Below are 21,569 nucleotides of genomic sequence, written 5' to 3' on the forward strand. Positions count from 1 at the left end.
AAGATTAGTTTGTGCTCCCATTTCCCAACACTAGGTGTGGCGTAGGAGGTGCCACAACCAGAACTTCCTTTGAAATAAAGAAAAAAGCGGAAGTAGGACGAAAGCGCTTCCTCAGTATTTTGCCTCAAACCGGCTGTCCTACTTTCTTCTGGAAGGGGAGGTGCTCCACTGCTCTTTGCCGCCGTACTTAGCGCGGCGGCGAGGTCCGTGTACATGCTCAATGGCCAACTCCGCCTCCCAACTGTCTTTCGCCGGCCCTTCCCGGGTTCTTGGGCCTGGGAGTGACGTACACTTGTACGTAACCTGGGGGGCGGGGCCTCAGGAAGAAAAGCGGCTGAACCGGAGTCTCGCGAGAACATTCCCTCTCAGTTCTCGCGCTGCTTCTTTACTCTCGTAGCGACGAGACCTTTCGAGATCTTCTCCGCCCCCGCTACCGGCGCCCAGGCTGCGGCCGCTGAGCCGGAGCCGGCCTGAGTAGTGTCCTCAGCTGCGGCTCTCCTTCTAACAACCTAGGCTCTTGCGTGGCTCTCCGCACGTCTCCCACTAGCCCCAGTTCCCTGGCCCACGCGGCCCGTTTTACGCGCGCCAGCCCCACCGGGGTCCGTGTCTTGTCTTGCCGGCTGGACCCGGGCTCGAGCCTGAGCTGTAGCCGGCGCCATGTCGGTGGTGGGCATAGATCTGGGGTTCCAGAGCTGCTACGTCGCTGTAGCCCGCGCCGGCGGCATCGAAACGATCGCTAATGAATACAGCGACCGCTGCACGCCGTGAGTGTGGGCCAGGGTAGCCGCGTGCACTGGGGGGTGGTGGGGAGGTAGCGCTTGCTCGGGTCTGTGACCCTCGCGGCTTGGGGAACGCGGGCCGGGCAGTCACCTCCGTTACGAGCCGAGGCTCCGGTGGGTAGTGGACCCCCACTGCGTTTTAGGTCACTAGGGGCCGCGACCTCCCGTGTGGGTCTGCGCCAGGGGCGAGGCCCTTTTTCTGTGGCCCGCCGACCGAGCGAGGGCTCCGAGTGGGTACTTGGACCAGCGGAGGCTGTGGGTAGGAGCTGGGGGGAAGGCAGGCCCGGGATGTGGGGTGGACCGAGATTCTCTTTTAGAGGGCACATAATAGGCCCAGGGCGTACTGACGTCTCTGAAGCCCAGCACAGAGTTGGGAGCTTTGCACACAGCAGGAGCTTAATAAAAGTTTAATTGAACAGGTCTGGCGTCTGCCGGCAGGCGGTAAGACAGTGCAGAGACCGGAGTCCCACGTGAGTGGGGGGTGGGGTGGCGCCCGGAAGAGAGGGAGTCGGAGCACCAGAGATCTCCAGATAGGGTTGGCACGGAAAGATATCAGAAAAGGATTTAATAAAATCGATGCCTTTTGGATACCTTTTGCATTCGCTTTGGTTTTTCACGTCGCTTCAGTATATTGAACTGAATGTTGGGTCATTCTCTGCTGTCATTCTTTGCGCACCTATCCCTAACAGCGTTCCACTTTCACTGTAATACATTCCAACCAGGGTGTTGGCTGCAATTGTTAATGAATGACTCAGGGGCTCACTTTGACTTTTAGAACCTATGGTAAGTTATGGAGCCAGTATAGACACAGCGCTAAGAAATCATGACTCACCCCGGTCTTTCCTTGGATAGGGTAAGAGTCTTTTGTACTTAGAGACACCTTTCAATCCATTGTCTTCCTCTTGGACAGAATCTTTTTAAGAAGTTTCTGTTATTTGCTAGGTTCTCATTGTGTCTCATTAAGGGCCTCTGTGTTAAGGCTCGTTTTTCACCCTACCTTTTGTTACACTTCTTCAGCAATTTCTGGCCAACTCGATTGCTCCCTATACCAGACTGATATTTGCTACCCAGAAGGCTGACAACATTTCCCTTAAACTTATCAAATTTCTATCCCTTATTTTAGACGTAACCCATGTGCTTTCCGCAAAACCCATCCCAGATCCAAAACCACAGTTTGATGTTCCTTTCTCAATTTTATTTATAGTTTTTAACTAATGAGATATAATTCACATACCATGCAGTTAACCCTTTTAAAGTGTACAGTTTGTTTTTAGTGTAGACACAAAATTGTGCAACCATCAACACAATTTTAAAACATTTTCATCATCCCACAAGAGAAACCCTGTACTCATTAGCAGTCACAGCCCAATCCCCAACCCTCCCATCTTCATAGTTTTTAACAGTGGGTCTAATTTGTATTTCCAGGGAAGTGTATTGTACAATGAAGTTTTTAAGTATTTAAGCATTAATTTCCTATTTGTTATTTTCCTCTCTGGATCCTAGTTTGCTTCATCTGTAGAGATAGTTTTCCTCAAGAAATTAAGAGGGCTAGAGCACTGAGTTAGGCATGTAACTTTTTGGTCTTTTCCCAGCTAGAATTGAACATACTTTAGCTCCAAAGGTAAGAGAATTCCAAATATTGGAATGAAGTGTTCCTGTCCTTCCTTTTAGACTCTTATGACCCCTTTTCTCCTTTAGACAAATAGTAACTACAGCAGTTTTACCATGAATCTCATTATTTGGAACTGAAAGAGTTGTTTCAGAGAAGAATTTAATCATCCCAGATCACAGTTAAATTTGTCCCAAAGACTATTTGATGGGTGACCAGATACACCATGTAATTGTGATAAGAATATGTTTAAATACTTAAAGGTAATTTTCCTTACATGTTCCTATATTTCCAGTAACTTAGAGGGATGCCATACATTCAAGTATTTTTTTTTTTTTGCGGTATGCGGGCCTCTCACTGTTGTGGCCTCTCCCGTTGCGGAGCACAGGCTCCGGAAGCGCAGGCTCATCGGCCATGGCTCACGGGCCCAGCCGCTCCGCGGCATGTGGGATCTTCCCAGACCAGGGAACGAACCCGTGTCTCCTGCATCGGCAGGCGGACTCTCAACCACTGCGCCACCAGGGAAGCCCTCAAGTAGTTTTTGAACTGTGATCTCGATTAGCTTAGATTTCTGTGTTGGAGTCTTTGGCTAAGTAGAACATGGTGGGCAGAAAGGTTGGTTTTTTTTTTTTTTTTTTAAGTAGTGATTATGGAAGAATGGATTTATATCTCAGAGGTACACAGGGAATGTGAGATAGGTTTGTTTTAGTGTGAGAGTGGAATGAGATGCAGGTTCTGGAGGGCTGGGTATAGTGAAAGTAACTCATTTAAAATTGTGGGTGCAACAGGATTTGAATTCCATTTTTGAGGAGCCAGTTGAGTCTTACCTAGAAGAGACCCTTGCTTTCCCACCAAATTTAGGCTTCCTTTCATTTCAGCAGATAATGAGTAGCTTCTAATATGCCAGCTGTTGTGCTAAGCACTGAAGGTACTCTGATAAACAAGTAAGATCCTGCCATCATGGACATGGCTAGTGGAGAAAACCAGATGCTAAACAAATATGTAATTACTGACTGTGGCAAAGGTCCTGATGGGAAAGTGTGGAAAACAATGACGGGGACCTAATTTAAATTGGATATGGGGTGGTGATGGAAGGTGCTTCTTAAAGAAGTGTCATTTAAGATGAAACGCAGAGGATGAGTAGGGTTTTACCATGGAGGTTCGTGGTGGGAGCGAGGAAGAGTTGTTCCAGGCAGAAGGAATAGCAAGTGAGGAAGAACTGAGGCACACTTGACAGACTGAGAGGATTATAGCCACTTGAAAAAATGCTGTGAATTGAATCTGCAGAGAAGTTAGGCAAGACAGGTTAGATTATGGCAGGGCTTTGCAAATCATGTTAAAGATTTTTATCTAGGTGCTATGGGAGGTGATCCAATTGATATTTTAAAGATGTGATTGGCTTTTTTATGGAGAACGGATTTATTTGAGAAGGGCAAGAGAAGAAGCCGGATGATGCTTAGGAGGATATTGCAATCATTTGGTCCACGTGGGAGTTTATGTTGCTCTCCACCAGTGTGGAAGCGTGGGAGAAAAGTGTGGGCGGCGTAGAGATAAACTTTGGAGTTTTAACTTATGAGTGTCGTGTTGATATTTCATGACCATAGGCTTTGGAATAAGATGGAAAGCCTATTTTTATATTTAGTTGGATTATTACAGTAGAAAGAGTACAACCTTAAAGCTTCTTTGGAATAAAAATGTTAACGGACTGCCAAACATTACAGGAGTTAATTGGGCCGTACTGTACAAAATTTACAGGGTAGATATGAGTTACCTAAGAAGATAATTCTGTGTATGAATAGTTATCATTTTCATGGACTTAGTTCCTCATAAAACAGTATATTAGGAATTTGAAGAGATGAAATTGTCTGTTAATAACTGCCCTTGAGAGCAAAAGCTGAAAGTAAGGTGGGTTCTGGCTAACTGGCAGATTAATATCTGATACCTTATTTGTGCAAGAAAAGTGTTCCTCTATGGAGTGAATATCTTTACACGTTGTAGATCTAAGCGCATCAGGATGACTGGATCTTTTGGGTTCAGTGAATAGGAAAGTAGATTGGTTAACTAAAGCTTCAGATTGCTAACACTTCTCATGTCTAATTGAGGTTATCAAAGTAGTTTCTTAGACTTATTTAAGAACTAAAATACAACTTTGTATATAGAATTGGTAGGTGTAATCTACAGGAACTTTATGTCATCAGGTTCTAAATTGGGTTTCCTAAATTAAAACTTTTTCTGACTTAATAAAATACTTGTTTGCTTTAACAACAACAACAAAAATAAAGTGCTAAGTAAAATTGCTTCCTCTCTAATTATTTGCTGTTTGCTGTCTATCCTTGCATAACTTTTTCTAGACTTCTACAAATATATGTGGGGACGTGTGTGCCCATATAAACAAATAGGATCATACTATATTTTGTAATTATTTTCTTTCACTTATATTTTAGACATCTTTCAGAGTCAGTAAATATGAATTTACCTCCTTAAGTACATAATAGTCCATACTATGGCTTTAACATGCTTTCCTCAGATGTTCAGGTTGTTTCTAAATTTTTGCAATTAGAAATAGTCTTCAACAAGTCTTTTATATTTATGTTTACATGTTAATACTTTTATTTTTGTTGGATAGATTTCAAGATGTGAAATTGGTGAAAGGATATATATGCTTAAAATTTCAGTACCTATTGCCAGAGTACTTTACAAAAATTTAAGGGATTAATTTACACCAGGAACGTAAGTGATTTCTCTGTTTCCCTGGGGTTTGTGAGGATTATGAGTTAAAATTATATAAAATATTTAGCATAATGACTGTTACATAGTAAATACTGCCCAATTATTTGCTCATATTGCTATCATTACCTTTTTGTATATTTTATTAATTCTGTTTTTTAATGGACCATATATTGGGACAGTAAAGTGACATCTATGGAAGTTTGCCTTTAGGGTTTATCAAATATGTAGCTTTTAATGTGTAAATCTTACTGACTCAGGAGTTTGTGGTTCTTAAGGAACTGCATATCTTGCTAGTATGAGTTGTTTGATCTGTTCCATATCAACTGTTTTGGGTATTTTCTAGCTCTGGGCTAAGGCAGTGACCGTGGGGTAGTCTGATTAACCTAATAACCATTTCCATGCCAGTCTTGCCTGCTTCTCTTATTTGATAGTCTAAATACTATTGTAGGTTCTCTGAAAAACTCATTTTCTTATATTGTTTAAGAAATTGAATTAGAGTAACAGCTGTCTGAATATCCTGAGAGCGGTCCTATACACACTTATAAACATGAAACTGTACCTTTTAAGGATCTGTGCCGGTTGCAGCTGTTCATAACATCCTATCAGAATATCCATAAATGTTTGGTCAGTGGTATCTTTTACCCAGGAAAGAGAACAACGGCTATTCTCTGGTTTAAAAAGATGATTATTTCTAGGACTTAAAGATTAGAACAGAAAAGTCTTGAACTTGATTTAAATTAACTTTGTGTAATGTCAGCCTGTAATTTGGAATGGAGGAAAGGTAATATCAGTCAAGTAGCAAGTGTCTTGAGTACTGCCGTTTTTAGCAGCATTAACTTGGGCTTGTGTAAAGTATAGAGGAAGTGTAAGATAGAGTCCTGCTGTGGAGATGTAATCATTCTAGTTGGAAATATGAATGACGTAAAGCAACAGTAAATAGAATAAGAATAGAGAATACAATTATGGGCAAGGTTATTAAATATAGACCTTAATTGTACAAGTTCAGAGGACAAGTCATATCTGTGGGGGATGGAGTGATAAGGAAAGGCAGGAGTGGGACTTGAGCAAACAGGATTAGAATACATGAAGAAAGGATTGGGACAGTCTGGTGAAGGTATAGAAGTAGGAATAAATCTAGAGGGTTTGGTAGGCAGTACAAAAGTATTTATGGGGACTTCCCTGGTGGCCCAGTGGTAAAGAGTCTGCCTTCCTTCCAGTGTAGGGGTTGCGGGTTCGATCCCTGGTCATGGAACTAAGATCCCACGTGCAGTGGGACAACTAAGCCCACACGCCACAACTACTGAGCTTGGGCGCCTCAACGACAGAGCCTGTGTGCTGCAAACTGCAGAACCCACGTGCTCTGGAGCCTGCGTGCTGCAACTAGAGAGAAGCCTGTGCGCTGCAATGAGGATGCAGCCCAAAAAAAAAAAAAAAAATAAGGTTAAAAAAAAAAGTATGTATGTGTGGGACTTGGAGTTTGGTAGTCCTGATTTTGAATCCTGAACTCTAGTACTAGTTATGTTTCTGGGCACATTAACTTGCCTTTATTCAGTTCTTCATTTACAAAATTGGGTCAGTAATAGTTCTTGTCTTAGAGTATTTGGGAGAATCAGGTGTAGAATGCTTAGCACACTGCCTGGCATATGAAGGCTCAAAAATGAAAGCCGTGGGACAAGGGAGCTTGACCTGCTTGGATGAAAGAGAGGCTTCCTACCATAGATAGGGATTGCATGCAGGCTATGTGAAATTTTGGAATTTCCTGGTGAGTGGGAAATAGTATCAATACATGTTTCCGTTAAATATCTTGTTCCCTGTCCAAATCCTGACAGAATCATTCAGCCACTGAAGATTTTTTAGAGTGTTTGTTGAGGAGAAACAAACTTAATGGGGGTATTTAGCTTCTCTTTTTAAAAGAATTGCTTCATTTATTAGGATTGAATAGCAGTATTTACCTAAATAGTAATGGCCATCTCTGGTAGGAGGGTGTTGGTTGTGGAGTTACTGATAATCCCTATGTTCTTTTTTACACTTCTCTAATTTTCTACGATGAGCTTGCACTAGAAAGCACGGAATAGGTTCTAGCGTTGGCCCTAAAATTTGACGTAATGTTTTTGGGCCTTTTTCACATTTAAATATTAGATTTCTTTATGTAAGCTTTTACTTTAAAAACCCTTTCAATTTGTGCTGTTTAACATATCTACCCTCATTCAGTCGTCGTTTTTTTTTTTTTTTTTTTTTTGCGGTATGCGAGCCTCTCACTGTTGTGGCCTCCCCCGTTGTGGAGCACAGCCTCCGGACGCGCAGGCTCAGCGGCCATGGCTCACGGGCCCAGCCGCTCCGCGGCATGTGGGATCTTCCCGGACCGGGGCATGAACCCGTGTCCCCTGCATCGGCAGGCGGACTCTCAACCACTGTGCCACCAGGGAAGCCCTCAGTTGTCCTTTTGAAAAGGAAATGGTAGGACTTTTTATTCCTCATGATTTTAAAGATGGCTGAGTGGGTTTTAGTGGATAGTTTGAGAAGGTGAAGCACAATTTACATAGCAAACTAGTTGGTATATTTTTGGTTTGTTCTGTTTTTTTTTTTTTTTTCTTTTTTTGTCTGTGCCATGTGTCTTGTGGGATCTCAGTTCCCCAACCAGGGATTAGACCCAGGCTATGGCAGTGAAAGCCCAGAATCCTAACCACTAGGCCACCAGGGAGCTCCCTAGTTGGTGTGTGTATATATATATATATATATATATATATATCTGTAGTTGTTGCGAGCACGGGTCAATTTTATTTGCGGTATGTGGGCCTCTCACTGCCGTGGCCTCTCCCGTTGCGGAGTACAGGCTTCAGGCTTCAGGCTCAGTGGCCATGGCTCACGGACCCAGCCGCTCCGCGGCATGTGGGATCTTCCTGGACCGGGGCACGAACCTGCGTCCTCTGCATCGGCAAGTGGACTCTCAACCACTGCGCCACCAGGGAAGTCCCGGTATATTTTTTTTGTATGAAACTCAGACCAAGGTTTCATTGGAGGTTTAGTAATATATAATGTTATTTATGATGTGCCAGTCTCTGATAAATGTCCTTTAAAAGTGGATCAACAAATTTAATCCTTATAGCAACCATATTAGGTAGGTGTGGTAATTTCCCCCATTTTAGAGATGAGCAAATTGAATTTCAGAGCAGTTAATTAACAGGTCACACAGCTAGAAAGGTAGAGAAGGGATTCAGACAGACCCATACTGTCTAATTCTAGAGCCTGAGCTCTTTTTACTGTACATGTGTTCAACTCAATCAAATTGACCATAAAGTGGAAAAGCTAAGGATTCCTTTCTTTAATGTACTAGTTGGCTTGTTATAGAACTTTTTTTAGAATGTAAGAATTATGTAATAATATATTAATGATTTTCTATAATATAAGAAAAGTGTGAATTCTGCCCATACTTTGCAAGAGTTATGCCTTGTTTGAGGTGTAATTGCTATATTATGTGGTAAAGATTGATGTTCCATTAGTGACATTTGATTGCTTTGTAAGAAGTTGGGAACTGTTTGTAGTGTGTGCATATATAGATGAATAAAAGGATGAATAATTTGAACTGAGACAAACTTTTATTTAGCTTTTCAAGATATACGAACCATTTCCTATCTATTACTTCTAAGGCAGATGTAGATTTTAAGAGTAAGTAAAAATGTTAACTGACTTCAAAGAGAATATTACCTAGAGCAGCTCTGTACAGTAGAACATTGTGTGATGATGGAAATGTTCTACATTCACATTGCCCAAAGTCCAGTAAGTTTTAAGCCAAGTCTAATAAGTTTTAAGAGGTAGTAACAATTTTTACTTGAGAGGGACTGGGAAGGCATCACAAGTGTGTGATATCTCTGGAGAATGAGTGAGATTTAGAAGGACCAGGGCATTTCAGGTGGCAAAAGTGGTAGAGCAAAGCAGGAGGATTGGAAGACTATTTGACTTGTGTTGGGGCACTGTGTGCTTGAGATTGCACCTGGAAAATGGGGGTGGGGTTGGGATTGTGAGAGGCCTTAGGTTCTACATTAAGGAATCTGGATCCTATTTGCTGGTAATGTTTTTGTTTGGAAGGTAATTAAAAGCAAGACAGATTCAGAGTTACCAAGGTAGAATAGGAAATTAACCCTTCAACGGACATACAATAAAGTTGGGAACATTAATTTTTTCATTCTTAGAGCTAGTATTGTTTTGAGGAGATGAAGGCTTGAAAACAGCTGCAGGAAACAATGGAAGATAAATAATGTTGGCTTTTAGTTATGTTGGGATTGAGTTATTGGTGGGATGCATCTTAGAAATTCAGATCTGGTGGCTTTTAGAAAGATGTAGGTTTGCATGCATAAGCTAGGAGTGGACAGGGTGAATGGAGTAGGTAAGATTACGGTGGGCAATTTCCTAAAGGGCTGTATGCGCTGTAATAGGGGAGACATTTAAGTGGTACTCAGGGATTTTTTTTTTTTTTTTAAGTGATAGGTGGTATATTTGCAGAAAGGCTGAGCTTGATACCTGTGCTCTAGAGGGGCTACCCCCCAGCATGTTCTAGGCCCATAGAGCTTAGGGCTCATAGGAAATCTGATGAAATTCCAGGCTGTGTCATATTGATTCAGGGCATAGCTGCTTGTAACTTTTCTGGGAGATTGGCTCACAGGGATTCTTGCACCATTGTTTGGAAAGGACCACTGAGGCACAGAGAGGCTGAGCATTCTGCCAGTTTGTACAGGGCTGGTAAGTTTAAGTAAAACAGTTCTACTTAATTAGTAGGTCATCTAGTGTGGTCAGATTTGGACCAAGGCAGTATGGCTGCAGAGCTCTTATTCTTACTCGTTCCACTAAATTCGAAGAATTAGGGGTCCAGGGGGGATAGAGAGAGGGTCAAAGCTAGCTAGAGTGTGAAGTATGGAGAAACGATCTACAGTCCTGACTCCCATTGCTTTCAGATTGTATGACTCTGGACAAATTTACTTATTAATACCTTTTTGGACTCAGCTTCCTCTCCTATAAAGTGGGAATAAGATAGGGTGCTTATGAGGATTAAATGAGATGGTGCATATAGGCAATTTATGCAGTCATTATTATTAAGTAGGAGGAAGAGAAGGCTTTACTAACCTGAGGGAGAAATGGACTCTGGGAAGAGCTTTGTCTTGGATTTTTTGGGGGTGGCATGGGTGCATTTGATCTTATTTTAGCTTGAGAGAAATCAGCTACTGGAAAGGGAGGTGACAAATATATGCAAGGTTCCAGAGTGAAAAACAGGGGGAAGCATGGAGGCCATGATAGCAAAAACATCAACTCCAAAATAACTGACTTTTTAAGCTTAAACACAGTGTTTTAAAGTGTTTATACCTTTAAGCAAGTTTCAATTTTGCTTTCTAAAATAAGCAGCATATACATCAAACCAGCAGGCAGTGTATGAATTGATTGGAAGAATGTGTTCAGAAGTGGGAATGAAGTTCCTTGCCAGAAATTGAGTCTTTAAAAAAAAAAAAGAAATTGAGTCCTTGGAAACTAGTTCTAGAAAAATAACTTTTTATGTATTCACAATAGGACAAGCGTTGTTTTCACGGTTTATAGACTATTGTCTTGGTGAAGTTATGAGCTGTTCTAAACACAAAGAACATTTTATTGATGTATTGATATGAGGGTATACTATTATTTATTGGAATTTTGAACACCAGACTTGAAGAATTAGAGGACAGTGGAGACTGGTTAGTCCACCTCTCTCCAGTATTTCAGACAGATGGTCATACCAAACTTGTACTTCAACATCTAAGTGATGAACTCCCATTATTCTAAGAAGCAGCGCATTCCATGGACACTTTACTCAGTAGAAAGGTCAAAATCATAGACTTACTGTGTGCAGTTAACAAAAATAGGGCTTTGTCGGCTAAGCAGATATTTTTTGCTGTGCTGCGAGGCTTGTGGGATCTTAGTTCCGTAAACAGGGATCGAACCTTCCCCCCCACTGCAGTGGGAGCGCGGAGTCTTAACCACTGGACCACCAGAGAAGTGCTTGCCTGCTTTGGTTTTGGATGTAATAATTACAGTAAGGTTTGATGTTTAAATGTTTGTTTTGTCTTCTAGGGCTTGCATTTCTTTTGGTCCTAAGAATCGTTCAATTGGAGCAGCAGCTAAAAGCCAGGTAGAATTTTGTTTTTCCCTAAAGTGACTTTCTTCTGTGGTTTGTCCATCCTTCCCATTCAGCAAGTATTTCAGTGCCCATTATGTGCCCACCACTGTGAGCCCCTGGGTGTACAACTGAAAGATGAACCTGATCCTTCTTACGTACTTGAGTGAGAAGTAAATAGCTTTTTAAAATAGCATGAACATATATAATCTGTTTAATGCAAAGTGCTAGGATGTTTGATTGTTCCTGGGTATTTTATTTTTTAAATTTTTTCCTGGGTATTTTATTTTATTTTTTATTTTATTTTATTTATTTTATTTTATTTTATTTTATTTTTTTGCGGTACGTGGGCCTCTCACTGCTGTGGCCTCTCCCGTTGGGGAGCACAGGCTCCGGACGTGCAGGCTCAGCGGCCATGGCTCACGGGCCCAGCCGCTCCGCGGCATGCGGGATCCTCCCAGACCGGCGCACGAACCCATGTCCCCTGCATTGGCAGGCGGACCCTCAACCACTGCGCCACCAGGGAAGCCCTTTCCTGGGTATTTTAAATGCTCGTTAAAGTGTCTTGTTCTGTCTTCATCTTACTCATATTTAAGGTCAGTGTTGATCAAGGTTCTCAAGGAAGGAAAACATACTTGTAGAAGCACACTTACCATTAGTTTACTTTTAAACCAGGAACCTGACATATTTGCTGGTTCCTCTGTAACCAGAGCAGCAGAACCTGAAGAGTTCTATTTCCCTGAGTGTCTGAGGTTGCTGTAAAATTAAGGAGTTGCATGTTAGATGTTTTAATAGTTCAATCTGGAGCAACGTATAGAATGAATAACTGTCTCTTTTTCTGGACCGGGCAGCGCCTAAGATTTATAAGCCCAAGAAAATGGTGCTTGGCCAATTTAATTAAATTGGGTGTTTTATAATCTCATTTTCAGAAAGTTCAACATGTTTTAGGAGACAGTAGATAGCAAGTACAGAGCTGTTTTGAAACGTCTTTCCTTCTAAAAGTCCAATGAATTCTTCCTGTTTTTAAACTTGCTTTCATTATTGAGAATAGTTATTGTACTAAATTGGCTGCCTAGTTCTAGGTTGACATAGTTATTGTGATACTGAGTTTCTACTTGGCAGCTTACTGAAACAGGGCCTGACTTTGGAGCCCTCATATTGTTTTACAAAAGAACTTCTGTTTGTGCCTTTTGACATTGCTGAGGCTGAGGAGCTCTGCTGTTTTTCCTTGGGACTTGTTGCACTTACTTCTGCATTGGGAAGAGGTACCTATAAGTCTTAAGCAGAAGTTCATTCTTAAATTTTTTGAATGTCCTTTGCCAGCATTTTTTCCCATAAATTATAATACTTTATTCTAGAGAAATTAGAAAATATAGATGTAAAAGTGTGAGGAATTTAGAAGTTAGCATACTACCATTATCCAAAAATCACTGTTAATATCTTAATGTGTAACCTTTTGTACTCTTTCTAAGCATATAAATGTTTTTCTCCCCACCCCAAGAAACTGACATCATATCATATAGATACTTGTCTCCAGAATTCTAAAATAATATTAACCATTGTATGGATATGCCATAATTTATTTACCCATTCTCCTGTCATTTACCCTCTAGGCTCTTTGCAGTTTTCTGCTGTGATAAATAATGCTCTATCAGTTTATTTGCATTATCTTTGTGGGCTTAGTGTCATCTTTTTTTCCTTTATGGTAAGTTTTCTTCACTAGAATAACTGAATTGAAACATACTGCCAGATTGGCCCCTGGAAAGTTCGAATGACAAACTACGGGTAATTTTTAAAAGATAAAAATTATTTTATGTAAATGTTTGTTAGAAGTTTAAGAACAGAGAATACTTTTATAAGGGTAATGACCTGTCTTCATGAGGAAGTAAGGCAATCTGGGCTCCGGTCTTAGCCCTGCATGTGACCTGTACAGGTCCCTCACTCCTCACTTCACAAGCTAGCAGGCATCGTTCAGAAAGGTTTAGTGCTAAAGAAAACTAACTCAGAAGGAAAATGATTCTAATTTAATCCTGAGATTGTTGAATTTTTTTTTTTCATAATTTAATTGCTATTAGTCTTTCCACTCTTTGACTCTGATACACTTTTTCTTAGGTAATATCCAATGCAAAGAACACAGTCCAAGGATTTAAAAGATTCCATGGCCGAGCATTCTCTGATCCGTTTGTGGAGGCAGAAAAATCTAAACTTGCATATGATATTGTACAGTTGCCCACTGGGTTGACAGGTATAAAGGTAAGATTTTCAAGATAATACCTTAATGATTGAAATACAGTATTTTATGTTATCAGGTCATTGTATATTATACCATTCTACTTTCAAGTTGTAATGAAAATGGTTACAAATGCTTTGGAAAGTCTTTTGCTAGTAAAGACCATTGGCATTTTTTGAATAATCTGGATTTTATTTGGGAGCCATAGGTGGCACTGTTAATAGGGGTTGGACAGATAGGTGGTAATGATGTGAAGTTAACTGCCATTGCTACTTGTCTTGTTGACTAATGCAGCAGTCTTGCTGGTATGATTTTAGTGAATGACTTCTGGAGGAGCAGGCAAAGAAATCAACACTTTAAAGTCACTGCCAGATATGTGGTCATACTCTTGACAGTAGGATTGGAAAGGTGTTGTTCTTTTGGGGAAAAGGGAGTTTAGTCTTTGCTATCTCTGCAACATCTAGGAGAGTCTCTTTGTGAAGTATGCAGTGAACTGATCATACAAAAAAGATTAGAGGCTGAGGGATGGGTACGGTGAACACATTTGTCTCTCTTGCGCTCAGGTGGTAAGAGGAATCCAGAAGGGTGTTTGAGCTTTTCAGGCAACTGAGTTTAGAGAGAGGAAATGTGGTGTTTGAGACACCCCATTTGGAGAAATAAGGATCATGGGAACAGGTTCAAAATCCAAGAGATGATGAGAATTGTGGGGAAAAGGTAGTTAATTGTGCCATTGTAGCTGAGAATTCAGTTGAATTTGGAAGTGAAGAATTTTGATAACTGAAAAATGATCACGGGTTTACTTATGGTATTTTCAGCAATAATTTTAGTACAGTTTGAATGGGCCTACTAATGGATAAATATGGGGTGCAGAGGAGGAAAAAAGGAAAGGGAGCTGAGGAAATGGGGGATACTTATAGTCAAGAAAGAAATAGGATGCGCATTGGCAGATTTAGTCAGAAGCGTTACAAGTGCCAGAGGAGAAAGAGACTAGGGAGAAGACCTGGGAACAAGTGGATCCAAGTATGAGCTTGGAGGAATTGACAAAGGCTTAAATGAGGGAAGAAGAGGTAGCTTTGAAAGAGGCTCACTGGGAGGGTTATTTTCCGATCTTTATCATGCAATAAAGTGAGACACTGTTAAATTCTAAACCAGAATAAATTATGGTTGGACTGGGGAGTGAGAAGGTGGTGTTCAAGTTGAGTTGGAGCAGGAACTAAAAGAAGAAAGTGACATTTTCTGGTCTGGGTTGTACTTGGGGAGTATGGGCATGTGGAATAGGACCTTATCTTACTTAGGCAGTCTTTTCAACATTTAAAGTTTGTAACTGTTGTCAAAGTTGCATACCTTTATCCAGGTTTAGGATATCTTGAAGCTTTGTTTGTCGTTTATTCTTTAATTCAACACGTATTTATTGTGTCAAGTTTGTCCTCCGTGTTGGGGCTATGACAGTGAACAAATCTGACAAAAACCATTGCGTTAGATTGGATCCTAATTGGGACGATGATCATAAAGTCAACACAGTAAACAAGTAAAATACACACAGTACGTCAGATGGTAAAATAGTTTCCACCACCAGATCCCTTTATGGCGGGACAGTGTGGGTCATAGTGAGCTATACCAATTTGCTTCTGCCCAGGTAATTGTCTTCAAGTTTTGTTGGTGGTCACAACGTGCCATTTACATAGTGGTCCTCATCTCCAGGTATCATGCTTGACAAGCATGTTAAAAAGCTAAAAGTGACCTTCAAGTTATTTTCGCTTCTAAAACTAGCTTTCTTAATTCCTTCCTGAGTTAATGTTCCATTGATGATTTAGAGATTATTCATTTTAGGTTTTTAGGACATGAAGAAGTATTAAGTGTAGATCCTTTTGGTTTTTTATTGCAGGTGAAATACATGGAGGAAGAGCGAAATTTTACCACGGAGCAAGTGACTGCCATGCTTTTGTCCAAACTGAAGGAGACAGCGGAAAGTGTTCTTAAGAAGCCTGTCATGGACTGTGTTGTTTCGGTGAGTTTGATCCCTACACATTATTGGGGTCTTGCATGAAGAAGCAGGAAGAAGAAAGCTATTAATTGAAAATAAAATTGCTTTTTGTCTTAGGTGGTAATGGTTATTTTAAGAATTCATCAAACTAGTTCTCATATTCTTGAATATTTTTTTCTGCCCCCTAGTTTTTGCTCATGATTCTGTTATTCTGTCTGTTTAAAGGCTTATCTCAGCCCACTTCTTCCTGGATTCCTTCTAGCACCTAGCATAGTGCCTGGCACATGGTAGCCACATGTTTGTTGAATTAGTTGAATACTCTCAATTAGAAATGCTGTTTTTTTCTTCATTTCTATCTCTGTATCTTTGCTGTTTTTGTATCCAGCGCTAAAGGCAAGGCAGCAGTAGACTTTATCTTGTCTTTTCCATTTCCCTATTTAGAGGGAAGCCTGGCTGCTTGTAGCTTTGTGCTTGTAGTATGGTGAAGTCCATAGGGACTGTTGAAATTTGGGTGGTTGTATTGGCCTTTCCAATGAATCTCCTCATTCTGCCGTTGTTATCTGATATTTTAGCTCTTTGGCCTCCTTTGCCTTTTAAAATTTTTATTTATTTAAAAAAATTTTTTTGAAGTATAGTTGATTTACAGTGTTGTGTTAATTTCTTCTCTACAGCAAAGTGATTCAGTTACACATATGTATGTTCTTTGCAATTATGGTTTGTCACAGGATATTGGATACAGTTCCCTGTGCTGTACAGTAGGACCTTGTTGTTTACTGGCATCTTTTGTCTTAATTTTGGTGCATTGGTTGTCAAAGTAAGGACTGTTAGGTGGCTTATTTCACCTCACAGTTTTTTGACTGATGGATTCCTTGGTTCTTGGCCATCTAGTAAAGTAGTACTGACATTTGTCAGGAAGAATTGGCTTATGGCTCATAACCCACATTTTGGGGATGCAAAGAATAAGAATGCTACTTCCCTTAAAGAGCTCAGATTCAATACAGGCACTATATTTCTTAGATGGTTTCTGCCTTCCCCCAAATCTCTGTTGGACTTTGAGATTTGTCCCCATTTCCCCCCATCTACCACCCTAACTTTGATTCTGGATTTTGCTCCATGTAGAAGTAAAAAATTTTTTTAATTTTTTTTTTTCCTCCCCGGAACGCGGGCCTCTCACTGCTGTGGCCTCTCCCGTTGCGGAGCACAGGCTCTGGACGCGCAGGCTTAGCGGCCATGGCTCACGGGCCTAGGCGCTCCGCGGCATGTGGGATCTTCCCAGACCGGGGCACAAACCAGTGTCCCCTGCATCGGCAGGCGGACTCTCAACCACTGCGCCACCAGGGAAGCCCTAGAAGTAAAATTTATGTAAAATGGCAAGACTGCCTGAGTGGCTTTTCCAGCTTTTGGGATCAAGTTAAAAGGTGATGAATTAAGTTATGTGTTGGGGGTCCTCAAGAGTTTTGGTGGTTTGATAGGAGAATTTACAGGACTCAGAATAAAGCCATATTCGTGGCTAAGATTTATTATAGTGAAAGGATGCAAAGCAAAATCAGTAAAGGGGAAACGTACATGGACAATGTCTGGAGGAAACCAGATACAAGCTTCCAAGAGTCACCTTCCATTGGAGTCAGACCAGAAGTGCTTAATTCCTCCAGCAGCAAGTTGTGACAGCACGTATGAAATGTCATACACCAGGGAAGTTCTGCCTGAGCCTTGGAGTCCAGGATTTCTATTGGAGGTCATTCACATAGGCATGTTATGCCTTGCATGTACCGAAATTCCAGACTTCCAGAAGCAAATTAAATGTAAAGCATAAACTACATTGTACAGTTTAGGCACAGTGAACCACTCTTATAATTTAGGGAAATTTTTCTGTTGATTTAGGGAACTATTTATCATTCAAATTCCTAGATGCAGAAAAGGGCCAACCTTGCCATCGGGCCTAAGGATAGTGGTCTCTGGCCTCTGTGTGAACTCTTTTCTGCACAGTCTTCTCTGCACAGTCACTGCTCTAGATTTTGGTACTATGGTATATCTGATTGCTATGTAAATAAGGCCTGGGTGGATTTTGCTTTATTTATAAACTGATTATTGTTAAAATATAAGCTTTATTTTTTGGGGAAGGTAATAGTAGCCCTTGTGTTCAAATCAAATCAAATGTGTAAAAGGGTATATGGGAAGCTTTAGCACATCTGTTACCTAGTAAGTAGATTTTCCTTCCTAGAGGTTACCAGTTTTACCACCCTGTTACAGATCTTTCCAGAGGTTTTTATGTACCCAGGCAAATATGTATAGGTCCTTTTTTACTTTCATTTTTCTTTTAGTATATTTTGGACAATTTACCTTATATATGTTCCATAGCAGTAAAGAGGTGCTTCGTTCCTTTTAGTGGAGCAGAGTGTCACAGTTTATGTGTACCATAATCTGTTTAACTAGTCTCTTTTTGTTGGACATCCAGGTTGCTTCCAGATTTTTTTTTTTAATTGCAAAGAATACTACAATGAGTAAACTTTAACAAGTATCATTTTGCTCTTATGTGATAAGTTTGTAGGTTATAGGCTAAATTCCTAGAAGTGCAATTGCTGGGACAAAGGATGTGTGTATTTTAAACTTTAACAGCTGTTGTTTAATTGCCCTTTAGAGAATTTGTGCTGATTTACACTTATATCAGCAATGCCTGAGAGGGCTTGTTTGACCACAGCCTCAGCAGCACAGCTTATTGGTATATTAAATAATTCTGATAGATAAATAATCACAGCAAAGTGTGTGTGATTTTAATGCTGATATTTTACTCTTTAGGTAAACTAGAACATTTTAAAATTTATGAACCGTTTTGTATTTTGCTTTTTGTGAAATGTTCCTATTCTTTCCTCATTTTATCTTGAGTGTATGGTCTTTATTTTGATTTGTAGCTCTTCGAATATTAGAGAGATTAACTCTTTGCTGTTTTATGATGTGAGTTGCAAATATTTTTCCCCATTTGGTCATTAGAATTTTTTAATGAGTCAAATGTATCGACCCCCCTCGCCACCTTTTTTTTTCTTTTCTTTTCTTCCCCAGCAAAACATTCTCTTATTTTTATCTCAGCAGATGTTCTCATTTGGCACCTGACATCAAACCAAAGACCTTAGTTCGGTGGGCTGAGACCATTTGTAAACTTAGTGTTTGTAGGTCTCAGTGCCTATGAGCATCAGAGCACCTGCCCTCCCTCTGATCCCTTAGGGATGCCTAAATCTGTCTCAGGTGTGCTAACAGTGCTGGCCACAGGGTGGTGGAAAAGTCGTGGCACTGCCATCTTCTGGGATAGGAACCCAAGCTGCGCCTTGAAAGCAAGCTCTTTTCAGGTCTCCAGATAGAGTCCCAATTATGCTTATTCAACATACTCTTGTCTGCCTGGGCTGGAATGAAGAAAGGACCATTTTCCCCAGTGGCACAGGGGAGGATTCACAAGCTGGTTTACACTTTTTAGAGCTCAAGCATCTAAGGAAGTCTTGTCTTGGGGGCTGGAGCAGTGCACTTCCAGGTCAGTGCTGCTACCCAAGGGAAACCCCAAGTCCAGCTTGGCAGCCTTTGCACAATGGGTACTTTCCCAGGATCCATGAAAATATTCAGAGCTCATCAGAACATTTTACTTATATGCAGTTTACAACTGTCAGAGGAGTTCAGGACTGTCTGGCCTGGGACTCTTATAAGGATCTCATTTTAGGATTAGTTATTCAAAGCATGAAATAAAGGGGAATACTTTTTTTTTTTTTTTGCCATACCATGTGGCATGTGGAACTTCCCCAACCAGGGATCGAACCTGTGCCCCCTGCAGTGGAAGTGTGGAGTCTTAACCACTGGACCACCAGGGAAGTCCAAGAGGGAATACATTTTAAGGATCAAGGCTGCTCTTTGTAGCCCTGTTGAGGCAACTATTTCAGACATGATCAGTATAGAGAAAAGTGGGTACTCAGCAGGGCACAGCTGGCTTTCAGACCCAGACTTCTTCATTGGTGTGGTTGAAGAGGGACTTCAGCTTGGGCATTCTATCAATAGCTTATCCTCTGCAAGGCTGGTTGACCCAGCAGGTGCAGATCAAGAGCAGCTTCAGGAGAATGAAGACCAGAGACTTGATCAGGTCAAAGGAGAGCTCCCGAGTCTGCTCCACCAGCTTCTGGCATAACAACATCTTGAAAATGAACTTGAGGCTAAGAACTCTAAGGACCCAGAAAAGGCTGAGCATGGCCAGCTGCTTCTCTCCGTCCTGGAAGAGATGCACGGAGATGATAGTGGGGAAGTAGGTGCTGAGCCTGTTAGCGACGAAGAAGGGTACAGACATGTTTCACCAGGAGAGGCTTGGAGCCAGGCTGTCCACACGCAGGGTCAGTAGCACATAGAACACCAACAGGGCCAGCCAGCTGCACGAAGATCTTGAAGGTAGGGAAACCCAGCCACTGTTGGTGAGAAAAGCATCATGCATGTTGAGCGAGCCAGGGACAGCTGTACGTCCCACCCACCGGGCTGCGCCTCCAGTCCCCACGGGCCTCACTGATGTCTGCCGTTGTTGCTGCCAGGCGAGCGAGAGGCAGCGAGCAGCCCTGCCCGCTGCAGCCCTTGGCCCAGGTGTGCCACTGATCTCCCGGCCCCAGCTTGGGGCCCAGCACTGGCCACCGGCGGACTTCCACCTTGACCTGCTGGTTCTTTTGGGTTTTGTGTTATATTTAGAAAATTCCATCTTTTCTTTGACGGTAAAGATTCCCTTTTATTATGGTACTCGTGATTTTTAAAAAACATTTAAATTTTTGATTTGAAATATATTTTGGTATTAGGTGTATAGTAAGGATACACCTTTATTATTTTTTCTGTATGGCTGTCCATTTGTCCCAAGGCTACTGAATAGTCCAACTTTCTCCTACTGGTTTGAAATACTTCCTTGGTCATATACAGAATAAATTGCTGTAAGTATTTGAGGGCATTTCTGGATTTTACTGTTGTTTGACAGGTATATTTTAAATGAGGGATCTCCATAATACAGTAAACTTTCAAATTTTTTTATAGGTTCCTTGTTTCTATACTGATGCAGAAAGACGGTCAGTGATGGATGCAACACAGATTGCTGGTCTCAATTGCCTTCGATTAATGAATGAAACTACTGCAGGTAAGAGATTATTAACTGAAATTCTTGACTTGCTCCATCTTGAAGGTTGTGAAATCTTAAAACCCTAGGGTTTCTTGTTCCCTGTTTTGCTTGGAGCACTTACCACCTGTATGCCATAGTATTTTTGGATACTCTGTCACATTCTGTGAAGAGTTCACCTGAGAAGTGCTTTTTCTGTATCCTCATAGCACTTACTTTGGTATTTAATTGCATGCTTGTTTGGGAAGGAATGCATTTATTGTGTGTTTGGAGTATTGCTTTGGTTTAAATATTGGGTTTTTCTCCAACTTGTGGATTGGTGGAGTTACAGGGGTGGGGTATAAAGCACCATCTCAGGGGGTAGAATATATGGGAATGTTGAGATGGCACAAGGATAGTAGAAACATGGGAAGAAATGTTTGGGGAAGTGGAGGGAGTGGTTTTGGGAAAAATTGTCAAAGTTGTTGGAATTGGAAATTGGAAACGTAAGGAAGCCTAAGTGAATGTTGGCATTTAACTCTTTGAAGTTAGTGTTCTTCATGAATAAATCATGCAGAGCTTATAAAGATTTTGAGTCTTTCATGGATCTGTATACAGAGTCTGTTTTTTCCTACTTAAATGAATTTTAAGTTTAGTACTTAAATGATAACATTATGTTGAATTTTTTTCTTATTGTGTAGTTGCTCTTGCATATGGAATCTATAAACAAGATCTTCCTGCCTTAGAAGAGAAACCAAGAAATGTAGTTTTTGTAGACATGGGGCATTCTTCTTATCAAGTTTCTGTATGTGCGTTTAATAGAGGAAAACTTAAAGTAAGTATATTTTTTCCAGAAGACTGTATTACAAGTGTATGTTAATTAGGAATTTATGAGAGACAACTTAAAATAATTGGTTAAAGAATTTTGTTTCACTAGTGGAAACTTGGTATGAGCCATCTGAACCTGAAATTAGGTAGGTAGGGGTTGGGTGGAAGTTGTAAGCCC

General features: G+C 41.0%; 1 protein-coding gene across 1 annotated transcript in view; it reads left to right on the forward strand.

The window, feature by feature from the left end:
• The first annotated feature begins 373 nt into the window (after positions 1-373).
• Positions 374-21,569, forward strand: part of HSPA4 (heat shock protein family A (Hsp70) member 4) — a 42,817-nt gene continuing 21,621 nt past the window's right edge. Inside the window, exons 1-6 of the mRNA XM_029217300.1 lie at positions 374-764; positions 11,212-11,269; positions 13,367-13,507; positions 15,370-15,492; positions 20,506-20,605; positions 21,265-21,398. Of these exons, the coding sequence (XP_029073133.1) occupies positions 658-764; positions 11,212-11,269; positions 13,367-13,507; positions 15,370-15,492; positions 20,506-20,605; positions 21,265-21,398 (663 nt within the window). The 5' untranslated portion in view covers positions 374-657. The remainder of the gene's footprint in view (positions 765-11,211; positions 11,270-13,366; positions 13,508-15,369; positions 15,493-20,505; positions 20,606-21,264; positions 21,399-21,569) is intronic.

Source organism: Monodon monoceros, unplaced genomic scaffold (genome assembly GCF_005190385.1).
Source record: "Monodon monoceros isolate NGI ecotype Baffin Bay Population unplaced genomic scaffold, NGI_Narwhal_1 Super_Scaffold_12, whole genome shotgun sequence".
Classification (NCBI taxonomy): Eukaryota; Metazoa; Chordata; class Mammalia; order Artiodactyla; family Monodontidae; genus Monodon; species Monodon monoceros.